This window comes from Exophiala oligosperma (assembly GCF_000835515.1).
Source record: "Exophiala oligosperma strain CBS 72588 unplaced genomic scaffold supercont1.2, whole genome shotgun sequence".
NCBI classification, from domain to species: Eukaryota; Fungi; Ascomycota; class Eurotiomycetes; order Chaetothyriales; family Herpotrichiellaceae; genus Exophiala; species Exophiala oligosperma.
In genome coordinates, this window is record NW_015622819.1 from 828395 (window position 1) to 841134 (window position 12740).

The 12740-nt window shown below is 52.2% G+C and overlaps 3 protein-coding genes across 3 annotated transcripts; 2 read left to right on the plus strand and 1 right to left on the minus strand.

The window, feature by feature from the left end:
• Positions 1–1127: 1127 nt before the first annotated feature.
• Positions 1128–5804, plus strand: PV06_01772 (uncharacterized protein). The gene is made up of 5 exons (XM_016402400.1): positions 1128–1389; positions 1581–1842; positions 2148–2599; positions 2840–3077; positions 3136–5804. Exons 2-5 carry the CDS (start codon positions 1591–1593, stop codon positions 5167–5169), a joined length of 2976 nt encoding a protein of 991 aa, XP_016266297.1. The 5' UTR covers positions 1128–1389; positions 1581–1590; the 3' UTR covers positions 5170–5804.
• A 187-nt stretch (positions 5805–5991) lies between these two features.
• Positions 5992–7766, plus strand: PV06_01773 (uncharacterized protein; the record flags this gene model as incomplete). The annotated part of the gene is made up of 3 exons (XM_016402401.1): positions 5992–6078; positions 6146–6508; positions 6568–7766. The coding sequence occupies 3 exons, from the start codon at positions 5992–5994 to the stop codon at positions 7681–7683; spliced, it is 1566 nt and encodes a 521-aa protein (XP_016266298.1). The 3' UTR covers positions 7684–7766.
• A 2359-nt stretch (positions 7767–10125) lies between these two features.
• PV06_01774 (V-type proton ATPase catalytic subunit A) lies at positions 10126–12348 on the minus strand. Its single transcript, XM_016402402.1, has 3 exons — positions 11884–12348; positions 11215–11832; positions 10126–11160 (listed from the first exon to the last, which is right to left on the minus strand). The coding sequence occupies exons 1-3, from the start codon at positions 12329–12331 to the stop codon at positions 10160–10162; spliced, it is 2067 nt and encodes a 688-aa protein (XP_016266299.1). The 5' UTR covers positions 12332–12348; the 3' UTR covers positions 10126–10159.
• Between the last annotated feature and the right edge of the window lie 392 nt (positions 12349–12740).

Genomic DNA, 12740 nt, shown 5'->3' on the forward strand with positions numbered 1-12740 from the left:
CCCACCAAAACAAGCTTGCCTCTTCCCCACATCCAAGGGGTGCATTTTTGGTCTGACGGCAGGGCAATGGTGCTTGGAAGGGTAGAGTGTTACGATGGGCTATACAGTAGGCAGACGAACTATTGGACGAGCATGACTATCTACCTAATTACTCTGTGACCACCCAGGTAAAGCAATACCTGGGAGGATGAGCACTGTAACCATTACGAGTACTCTGTAAGACTTGCCGGAGTGGCACTAGGGAAGATTTTGTCTCATTGTTGGCGCCCTCGAGGCTGAGTGGCCATGACTGACAGCAGGGCGTTGCCTCCAGCACGCCCATACGTCAGGCATCAAATATTCCGAACTCCCGAGCAACATAACAGGGCTTGAATGCGTGGGTTGGTGACGGTCTCTTTTATCATACAGTATGAGAATGAGGACCACTCTCAGATGGCACAGTGCAGTACTACTCGTATGGCAGGGTATTTCCCGTGGATCTGCTGTCGAGGGGCACAGCAGCAAGTTGACCAGCAGCCCCTCGCCCCTCGCCGTCCAGGCCGCTAACAATCGCGATACCCCCCCCCCGCTAGGCGGTTACCTCCCGGAACCTAAAAGGCAGGGTCCAGGGGCTGTCTTGCTTCAATCAGCTCAATTTCCAGGCGTAACATGGTGCCTGTAGACAAGGAGCCCAGGGAGTTGGCTTGGGACGGCATATCTCATTGTTGGTTGTCAGGTCCAAGCAAGGGATTGTACTCCGTAGTTGATCCAGGCGAGACAAACCCATCTGCGGTCGATCGCCCTCATTCAACCAAGCCCTCGACCTGTGATGACGACCCGGTCCTTGTCGCTCTACCCCGGTCACTTGGGATTAGCCTGGAGCGCTAGGCGGGCAAAGCTCCAGACGTCGCTTATGAGTGGCAGAGGCCTGGCGTTCAGTTCAAGGAGCCCACGCCGAGTCGCAGCGGTGCTCACAATCGACCCAACAATCTCGTCTAGGCCTCTACCCACTGGCATGCTGGCTTGACTTTGGCGCTTGCCCCGAAATGACCAGCCCGGAGCCCAAGAGTTGAGGTCCAACCTCCATTGCTACTCTGTGGTTTCGACCCGGTCCCTCGAGGTCTCTCCCTCACTTTGCACATTTGTAACAATATTCTTTTTCCTTTTTTGTTGCGTCTGTGTTTGTTCTACTGTCATTATAGCATCCTCAATAGTGGTGCTGCTTGCTGCTTGCGGCGCGCACGCAGCCTCATTGCATTTCGTTGCTCTTCCTCCTGTCGGGTGCCTGTGAGCCAGTCGAAAAGTAGCCTGTCGTGGCCAGCACAGCTCCCGCGCCAGGGCCTCGAGAAACGACCGCTGCCAAACCACAGACACGAGCAGGACTCCAGAGAGCTCTCTCCACCTTGCTAGGTATGTATGTAGTCAATGCCTGGCGTTGAATCCTGCGCATGGTATCTGTGCATCTGCCACAGGGGCCAGTGCCTAGGTCTAGCGGCCCGCCAGAATTCAGGGCGATATGGCCGACGAGTCCCCTGGCCTCGATGGCGTTTGTGCTATATGACACCAAAGGATCTCAAGCTGACCAGGTGAATATGATGTAGATCACCAGTCATGGCTTTCTCGAACACGCTCAGCGGCCGTATGGAGGAACTGCGATTCCCAAGCCTGCGATCACCCGAAGCAGATGGTACATTCAGCCCCAATGGCTCGTCCACAAGAGAACAAAGCCCTTTCTTCCCGAGTGTACATACCTCATCCAACGATGCGCGTGCGAGTTTGCAAAGACGATTTACAACGGACTCGAGTAAGATGCCTGTCGCGAGGCCATTTGGACAACAGTATTCCTCTATCACTCCAACTTCGGTATGTGGTAATACATCTTAAGTGACACTATTCAGACCTTGGCCTATTGTGCTTGGATGAAACAATATGCTATCGCGTGCCAAATCCCATTTGGCTGTGGTGAGGCGCCAAGCGGAGTTTTGTACCGTTGGATGTGAATTCAATCAGCCACTGCTTTGCGTTGGTTTGATTTGATTTCAGTTCATTCTTCGGCAGTCACTCTACCTCTTCTCCTCTTTCCTCCTTACCACAACCCTTACCACAACATTCTCGCGTGATGATGCCTAGTCAAACCACTTCATTCGGCTGATATCCCTTCTTCGCAGGTAAAGAACAAGCAGATCTACGACGATATCCAATCCGCCAAACGCAAAGCTGAAGAGCAATTGCGGTTCTTGGAGGCGCAAGAACGCAATTTGCAACTAGGATCCAACACCCAAGATCTCGACCGGATCTCTACGAGAATGAGCCGAATGAGCTTCAATGGCCCTGTCAGCGAGCCAACAACTCCTCCCGAGTATGCTGACAGCGGCTTGAGCAACCGTTATTCGCGTTCGAGCAGGTTGTCTATGAACAGCGTCATCTCGCCCCCAGGACTTAGCAATCGACTCTCGCAATCCAGCTCTTTTCTCACCTCTCCTCCTGCTAACCGCCTTTCGGCAAATGGTCTCCTGAGCCAAAGCCAGAAACCCTCCGCGAAGTCAGTTCCTGGTTCACGTCGTGGATCTGATGAGGACGAGTATTATCCCGAAGACCTGAGCAATACTCGAGCTGCTACGTAAGTGCCTTCACAACCTCACACTCGGCTTACCTTCCTTGCATGAACGCCTTAACAATGGACGAGATAATACGTTCACTGGGGCAAGTGAGCCGAACCGCCCCTGGCTGTCCTATCACGTGACATCAATCTCGCCTCACCTGAAAGGGCAAACCGCCCTCAACTCGCGGCACTTTCATCCCATCTCATTGTTCACCGCCTGCCTTTGTGGTTGTTACTCCTCTAACATTTTGGTTTTAGGCTTAACCGCTTCTCCATGCCCGTAAATAGCAGTCGCCAACCGCGTCTGAGTGTCAGCAGCACCACTCACCACTCTTTCGGTCCTGTCTCTTCGGCTACAAGCTTCCTCTTCGATACTGAAGACGATGACAAACACCTCTCTCTCAACGCGATTGACCTGAAGTCACCGGTGGCAAAGGCGTTTGCTCAACTCGAGGGCGACGATACTTTCCCCACTCTGACCAGCGACGGTCTCAAGGTACTTTTAACTAGTTGGTTATTGCCGAGCCTGCGTGCCTGTACTGATGAGTTCATAGCTATCTGCCAATTCTGCAGCTCTTGATCTTGCCAATTCAAGAGATCCAGACCTCGACTGGACCCTTGGTTTCCGCTACAAACCGGGCCACCAGAGCATGCCACACACTGATTCGTCCATGTACCGACCTGTTCTCAGCAATCTGAGCCTCAACAGTCCTATCGCAGATCGATCAGGCGAGCCGTCGCGCCGTAAGTCGCAGCGCCATTCCATGGGTGTGACCTTTGAAGATAATTCACTTCTGCCCTCCAATCTTTCCAACACTCGGCCCGCTTCCCTTCAGACTTCTTACTCTACCAACGACGTGCCGACTGTCAAGAAAGCATTGACTCTCGACACAGTTTCGACTCCTTCCAAGACTCACGCGGAGCAACAATTCCACAACCACAACGTCAGTTTGGGACGAATTCCTGCCAACGCTGTGACTAACCGTCAGAGTCGCGAAGTGGCAAACGGTGGAAGCAAGCTTGAGGACAAATCAGGCAACCCAACATCGTCGATCTCAAACCTTCACGCAAGTGCTGCGCCATTCAGTACTACCTACCCCACGGCTTCTGACAACGCGCTGAATACGATGAGTAGCCCGACTTCTACCATGGCACCTCAACCATACACATACAACATGCAGACCTACAATGTCAGCCAGATGAACCCGTCGGCTCCTGTGGGTGGACCTGTCCAGGCTTATAGCCAAGGTCAGGGTATGTACAACATCAACAGTGCCTACAATGCTCAACTTCAACGCTCTGGAACTGGCCGTCGCAACCATGCAGATGAGGCTCGCTTTAACAACGTCCCACTTGAGTCGTACCGCGGCAATCTCTATGAGCTTTGCAAAGACCAACATGGTTGTCGCTATCTTCAGCGCAAGCTCGAAGATGGAAATGAAGAGCATATCCAGGCCATCTTCGTGGAGACTTGCCCTCACATCATTGAGCTCATGACTGATCCATTTGGTAACTACTTATGTCAGAAGTTGTTCGAGCACTGCAATGATGAACAGCGTACTACCCTGATCAATGCTGCCGCGCCTGCCCTGACAAGCATTGCACTCAACCAACATGGCACACGCGCATTGCAGAAGATGATTGAGTTTGTTAATCTTCCAGAACAAGTCGACACGATTATCCAATCGTTGACTCCACGTGTGGTCGATCTTGTTCAGGATCTCAACGGCAACCACGTTGTGCAGAAATGCCTCACTCGTCTCGGCGCAGACCGGTCTCAATTCATCTACGATGCTGTTGGCAAATTCTGTGTGGTGGTCGGCACTCATCGCCATGGATGCTGTGTTCTTCAACGCTGCATCGATCATGCCCAGGGTTTCCAACGTGCCCAGCTTATTGCCAGAATCACTCATTGTGCTTTTGATCTTGTCCAAGATCCTTTCGGCAATTACGTCGTTCAGTATATCCTGGACCTAGATGAGCCAGCCTTCACCAAACCCTTGTGCGACGCCTTTGCCGGTCGTATCCCTGCATTGTCCAAACAGAAGTTCAGCTCCAACGTCATCGAGAAGTGTCTGCGCAGTGCCGACACTGAGACCAAGAAAGCCATGATCGAAGAGATGATAATGGGTCCGGAACTTGAGAAGATGCTGCGCGATGCATTTGCGAATTACGTGGTTCAAACTGCGATGGAGTTCGCTGATCCGCAGACCAAGATGCGTCTGGTCGACTCAATCCGCCCGATCCTTCCATTGATCAAACAAACTCCACATGGTCGTCGCATTGCAAGCAAGATCATGGGCAACGAGGTTGTTCAGAGCCGTGCCAATGCTGCTACAAACGAGAACATTCTTGCAAGCTTCACCGGAAGTCGTGCCAACAGTCGACGCAATGTCCAGATTGTTGGTGGTGGCTTCAACACACTGCGTGCTCCGAACGGTTATGGAGACGAAAATGTCGGATCCAACGGATTTGGCATGATGCCCCGTAGCGATGTGGCTCCCATGTACAATGACAATGCCTATGGTACCGATCTTGGCCAGAACGGTTATCCCAGATATCTCAATGGCCCCAACAATATGCTTTGAAAAAGCGTACCATCACAACATATCAGCGCCGACACGATTACGAGTCACGACATAATGACTACTCAATTTCCCCACGGCACGTGCTCAAGACATTAGCGACGAAGAACGATTACGTTTCATCTTGACGTGTCCTTTGCGACGACTGTAACAACTCAAAAAGGATTTCAAAATTTCATGACACACATTACGGCCCAACTCAATATTGTATTATGCATCCGAGGCTAGCTATTAGTCCAGTATCAGTCTGGCAGGAAGTCAGAGGATTGACATGGATGATGGTTGGTTTGCACAGCAAGTCTTTTTTTTCCCTTGTGTTTTCGGTTTTCATCATGGCTGGCGAGGTTTATGGTATCTCTTGGAACAAAACAAACAAAAAAATATGTGACATGCCTCACGAGCCTTGGAAAGGCAGCTCATTCCTGACAGCATTGGCATTTAAGGCGAGCTTCATGCTGCACCATTGGCATTGCACATACTGGATACGAAGAGTTGCTTTTCATCATGGAGAAGAGAAATTGGTTTATGTATGTATTCACACCGCAGCAAGTCTCCTTGAATAGACCCCCTCTTGGGGCAAATGGTCCTGTACCATCAGACAGGCTAGACTTCATTAGCTAGAAAATTGTATCCTAGAGCAATGCTCGGACTTTTTACATGTTAGAGTCTCAGTCGTAGTAACAATAATTCAGCCTTGGTCCATGTGGTCAAAAGTTGCTCAGCCTTCCGTAGCCTATAAAATTGCGGGATAAGGCTGCGGCAATGCGCGTAACTTTGAACCAAGGACGCGTCTGCGCTGTGATCTTGGTCGTCCAACAACCCATAATGCTACCTCCATACATACTTGCTTCGATCCTGCGGAGGTGTCCCTGCCGAGAATCCCAGATATCGCAGCTAGCGATTTACTATAATGTAAGGTCGTCTCAACCTCACTCCAAGCCCCCAGGAGCAACCGCACTGTCTAACCTTAGTTGAATAGAACATCTCCCCGAGTCCTCCGATCCTCGTCGCCAACGGCCTCGAGAACACGAGCAAGACAGAGATCATTCTTAACATTTTAGAAAAGGCGAATGTACAACATGCTCTGATCAGAGGTAGAGAATGCCTGACTCAGAGACACCTTCTCTCCAAAATCTTTGCGGCCTGCATTGCCGGGTTGGAACAAGAATCGCACCTCGAACAATATGATAGGGTTGACAGCATCAATGCCTTGCTGGGCAATCTTCGCAGACTGAGTGAAAGAGACAGGGAGAGGAAGTTTGTGGTTGTCATTGAGGCTATCGACAAGCTGAAGCAAGCCGGACCAACACTACTCCCAGCACTTGCACGACTAGGTGATCAGGTACACCATAATCTCATGCAGTTCTACTTGGTTTAGCCCTCTCTAAACTCGAACGGCAGGTTCCTGAATTCTCGATCCTCCTCACATCGAGCTCTCCGAAGCCTCTCTTACTTCATAAGCCTGGTGTCCCATACGTCCACTTTCCTCCGTACACCAGATCCGAGGCACTGCGAATAGTCACTTTAGGGCGACCGTCGCCGTCTGCATCAGAGCTTGGAATGGAAGAAGAGAGCACTGCAAGACTCTACGCGCAGTTTGCGATTACGATCTACGACTCCCTTCTCCTGGCAACTTCATCAACTTCACTCACAGCATTCGCATCGCTTTGTGACAAGTTATGGCCGATATTCGTCCAACCCATCACCTCAGGCGAGCCGGCACCAGGAATGGGCAAGAATAAATGCTGGGACTTTGCGAAGCTTCTTGTCCGAGGCCGCTCAATCTTCCAACTTGAGGGTGAGAAGGCTCTGACCACAACCCTGCCTGTTGAACTCTCGCAAGGACAATTCCGTCCTATAACCGACCAGACGCATATAAACGGAACGAATCACATAGTCGGCCGAGGCGGAAATGTGATGTCAAGCTCGACCATCTCGAAGACCTCTCAACAGCAACGGCCACCGTTGTTGAAGCACTTCCCAACTCTTCTTCTTCTGGCATGTTACCTTGCTAGTCATACTGCACCTAAACACGACATTCTACTATTTTCACGCTTGAGCTCTGCCTCGAGCGCAACTAGCAAGAAGATCCGGAGACTGAGACAGACGCCGACAAAGAGAAAAACCACTTCGGAACTTACAACACCGACCAAGTCACGCAACAAGTCCATTTTCGCTGCAACTGCCAATCTGGGTATACCCAAATCATTCTCCTTGGAAAGACTACTGGCTATCCTCCGTGCCATTCACCCGCACGGCATTCCAAACCGCCCGGGGAACGTAGTGAGTGATCGAGTGTACCGAGAACTGGGTGAGTTGGAGAAACTACGGCTGGTGGTGCGAACTTCTGGGACAGGCATAGGTGGTCTCTCAGCAGCCAGTGGTACAAGCACTCTTGCCGCAGATGATATGACCGAAGAAAAATGGAGGATCAACGTCGGTAGAGAATGGGTTGTCAGTATGGGACATGTTTGGGGAATGGGAGTCAATGAGTATGAGATTGAGCAAGATTCCTGAATCTAGGAGGGGAGGGCTCAAGTGGTTTTGAGGGGGTTAAATGAATATGATGAAGCAATGACCTAGATCAAAACGAACTTGTTCGGGATATTTCCCTCTCCGCAGCTGCAATAATGAAATGTGTTACAACTTTGTATTGCAGCGTTGAATATTGTACGAGGCTGCACTTGCCCAGATCTGGAATTTTTGAACATATCTTGTACAGCAAATCCATCTCTTTTTTCCCCCCGGAAATCAACACCGTTTAAAAAGTAGCATTTCAGGCCCCACTTGACCGGCAAAGGTGTGCACGCTGTTTTCTGCCCACATGAAATCCAGTTTGATCTGGTCTGGTGAAATATATCTTCTTACTGCTTACATGAGGTGAATAAAAACGGCCCGTTATCGGCCTGCAACCAACAGAGGATGCCGGCAGAGATACCAGGCTACTACTACGACGCCTCCGCGAACCGTTATTTCAAGATCCAAGCCAACCACATTGCCCCCGCCGGCGCCAACTACAGCCGGCAAGCCGTCAACGCGCAACGTGCCATCGAGGAGACGGTCCGACGTGAGGAAGCGTCAAGATGGACCAAAAATGCCGCCACCGTTTCGCGGTCTTCGATTCTACAGCACCCCCTGTTCTCGTTTGAGCGACGCCTGGGCGACCTCCACAAAGGTGCTGGCTCGATTGTCGCAGAGTACTATGCCGCCGGGCTCACGGGCCAGAGCGCAGTCTGCACCCGACGACGTGGCAAGCAGGGCTCTGTGACGGAGGACTGGAGGCCGACTTTTTCTCAGAAATTCACCATCGGGTCATCGGGCGAACTGATCGCATCGATCGACAACATACACCAGCTGTACAGACGCAGACGTGGTGATCATGGGGCACGCGAGCGTGTGCATGCCGTCGAGTACGCAGGTGGAGTCGTCGTGTTGCCTCGTTCGTCCTGTCCAAAGGTGCCACGGCGTCTAAACCGTAGAACTCTCCTCGCCCTCGGCCTCGACTCCGACGGCGACGGCGACGATGACGACGACGGGGCCTGGCCCGATGTCGGCTACGATGAACACGACGAAAGGCGCGCCAGCGGATATCTTTATGATTACAACCACCACCAAATCATCCACAACCCTTCGCCCGGCGCGGATTGTCTCGTTCCGGCCGGCGCCGGTGCTGTAGTATGGACTCGTCGCAACCCGGGCAGCGAGACCTCTCACCTCACGAGGACACGGTACGTGGCCGAGCAGGATGTCGGGCCCGCCGCCCGCCGAGCGTCCTTCGAGCCACCGTTGGTCGCCTCCATCACATATGCTGTACCGTTTCATGTTCTGGACATGGCGGCGTCGCCGACGCAAAGAATGGCCGCGATGGCCACGAGCGACGGCCTCGCTCTTTCCCTCATACCCGAAACCGCTGACGAGTTGGTCAAAGGATTCTTCATGACGGGAGTGGTGGGCGAACAGATGTCCGTGACGTTCAAGGACGAGAACACGATCATCACCGGGACCAGGTCGGGGCGGGTGACGCTGTGCGATGTCCGTGACCGCGCCCTCGAATCCGGGTCGGCCAGTGTCATGCGCATCCAACATTCCAGCGCCATCAGTGGTCTGGCCGCCCTCCCACAGGACGGCGGTGGTCACCGCGTGCTCGTCAATGGCCTACAGGACATGAAGATGTACGATCTCCGCTTCGCCCCGTCTCCGTCATCCGAGACGTCTTCTTCTTCGCCGTCGAGACGTCGGAAATCCCCGTCGCGATCGAGATCGAGATCGAAATCCAAACACCGCCGTCACCAGCACCGCCGCCGCCAACGCCACGAAAGAGGGAATTCCACGCCGCCCTGCCTGGCGTTCAACGTGCCCCCTTCGCGCGCGCAGAACCGGTACGGCCTGGGCTTCGCGTACGACCCGGAGCTGAACGTCGTGCTCCGCGCGTCCACCGACGACGTGGCCAACCACCGCGTCGGCATCTGGTCCGCGAGCACCGGCCAGCTGCTGCCGGGCCCCTTGAACGACCGCCAGTTCCGGGCGCCCGTGACGTGCATCGACGTCAGCAGGATCAGGGACGGGCCGAAGAGTATTCTGCTGGCGACGGGCGGCGACATCGTGGAGTGGACGCCCCAGGGGAGAGGAGGGCCTGACGACGTTTAGGGAATTGATACTGACACTCAGTACAACCACCAATTGTTTTATTTATTGTTGAACAAAACGAAAATCCGGTACCGTTTGGAGTCCAACTTTGAATCGCCGGGGAGTGTCTCTTTTCATGGATAGTCTCGGGCAGAGGACGTCTTGGACCATCGTTATGATTAACGAATGAACGAAGTCAACGACATTATGTGACCACACGATCTTCCCTCAATCTGTACTGTACTGCTCTAGTGTATTCATAGGTAGGCTGAAAGATAATTTCATTGACTACTTCCGTACATGATTTAAAGGCGCCGCATCCCAACCCGCCCACCCATTGACTAGTCAGTCACCCAGTTGAATCTTTCTATTCATCGCTAACACTAGCAAACTTCTCCGACATGTTTTGCAGCAGCTTATCGTACTTGTTCGATACCTCCTCTTGGTTGTCTGGCAATTCAAACTTCATGCTTCGAAGGCCGTGCTGGATATCACCCGTCGACTCTCTGACCTTCGCCCACGACAAGCCGCTCGAGACAGCCTTTTGTGCTTCGTCGTGGAATTGCATAAAGGCTTTCATCATATACTCAGTCTTCCACAGAGGACAGAACTGGTCGTAATCACTATAACCGTTCTGTTGCAGGAAGTCGTCCTTCAACATGGCGGCAACATCAAGAATGATTTTATCCGAGTCACCCAGCGCGGATTTACCGACGAGCTGAACGACTTGGTCGAGATCTTCCGAATTGGTCAAAAGTTCTTTGATACGGTCTCGGAGCTTGGGGAAATCGGCATGGTCTTTGGAGTAGAACTTGTCGAGGATGTTGGTGTATTTGCTGTATGACAAAGAGGTATTGACACTGGGAAAATGCTTTCGCTGAGCAAGTTTCTTGTCCAATCCCCAAAAGACCTGCACGATACCTAGGGTAGCAGATGTAACAGGATCTGAGAAATCGCCACCAGGCGGTGAGACCGCACCCACAATGGAGATACTGCCGGTACGTTCTGGAGATCCGAGGGCAACCGAGTTACCAGCTCGTTCGTAGAAAGAGGCGAGCTTAGCTGACAGATAGGCTGGGAAACCCTGGTCAGCAGGCATCTCTCCAAGTCGACCGGAAATCTCTCGAAGAGCTTCTGCCCATCGCGACGACGAATCTGCCATCATTGCAACAGCCTTGCCCTGGTCCCTAAAATATTCCGCTACAGAAATTCCAGTGTAAATTGAGGCTTCTCGCGCAGCCACGGGCATGTTGGAAGTGTTTGCAATCAAGCAGGTTCGCTTCATGATGGGCTCTTTGCGGCCGTCAATTGTGATGGAAAGCTCAGGAAAGTCCATCAAGACTTCGGCCATTTCGTTACCTCGTTCACCTACAATCGCGTCAGAACCAATTCGTGGACTTTCGGTATCTCGTCATGACTTACCGCAGCCAACATAGACGATAATATCGCTGTTGGAAAACTTCGAGACAGATTGTGAAATGACGGTCTTGCCGCAGCCGAAAGCCCCAGGTATGCACACAGTGCCACCTTGAACTGATGGGAAGAGGGCATCAAGCACTCGTTGACCAACGATAAAGGGTGAGTCTGCCTGCAATCTTTCGTTGACCGGTCTGGGAACACGGACTGGCCATGTGTGCATCATTGGGTATTCCTTGGTTTCTCCATTGAACTCAACCGTGAGGAGAGGTTGATCAACGGTATATTCGCCCTTGGGAGCAATTTTCTTGATTGTGCCCCGTGCCCTGGGCGGCATCAGGATTCTGTGTTCATTCAACAAGCTGTTCTCAACGACTTTGCCCCAGATATCTCCGCCGCTGATGTGATCCCCCTCTTTCATAGTAGGTGTGAACGGCCATTTCTTCTTGCGGTCCAGTGCAGGGATGGAAATACCACGAGGAATGTAGATGCTGTTCGTGTCATCGGCGATTCCCTTCAGAGGTCGCTGAATGCCGTCGTAAATGGTTTCCATCAACCCAGGTCCAAGCTCGACAGATAGAGGTTTGCCTGTTCGCTTGACAGGATCTCCCACAGTAACGCCAGCTAGCAACCAGTCAGCATTTGATATCGAAGTAATGCATCAGCGTTACGAACCAGTCTCTTCGTAAACCTGAATAGTAGCTTTATCGGCCTCTATCCGAATGACCTCACCAACTAGCTCGTCGTAGCCGACCTTGCAGAGCTCGTACATAGCCACACCGATCATGTTTTCTGCGATAATGACGGGACCGGAGATGGAGAAGACGAGGCCATTCTGGTCGTCGGAACCGATTCCACTCTCTTTTGAAGCAGGCATCCTTCTGTATGTTCGCGCGGTAGACTGTAACTGCTGAAGGGGTTGAGGAAAGGCGAAGACAGAGTCGTGGTGGGAGCTAGGACCGGCAAGCTCTTCCTCAAGGTCGTCTTCGATAAGATCAGGAAGGCCAAGCTGAAGTTGCAGATACTTGAGGTCAGATAGACTGGCAAGATCGTCAATGCTCTTCCCGGTGATGAACTCGACTAGAGACTTTTTGCGAGAAAGACGAGGACGAAACCCAAGCATCCATAAGGTATGAAATCATTGACCCAAAGACACCTATTAATTAGAATTTGAAGGCAACAGCGGGCTGGTGGCAGGGTGGACCGTGTTGCAGCTGCCAGTTAGTGCTGGTATCGAGTACGGGTAGTGGGTGGGTGGTTCCTCCAGTATGGAGTACCTTATCTTGGGTACCACTCCGTACTTAACAGATAGAGCAATGGCTCTGGTAAGCACGCCTATCGGCAATCAAGGTTGTGCACCGTGCCTACAGCTGCGCCTGAAACCGCCAGGACCATAGCTTGACATGCTGCTTGTTACCTGGATTCACTGAGAGGGCGCTCTCGGGAGCAAAACCACCCATAGCTGTCCGCAAATGATGATACAGGCTTAACCTCGGTAGACAGGCAGCTTCCGATCAAACATCTGGGTCATT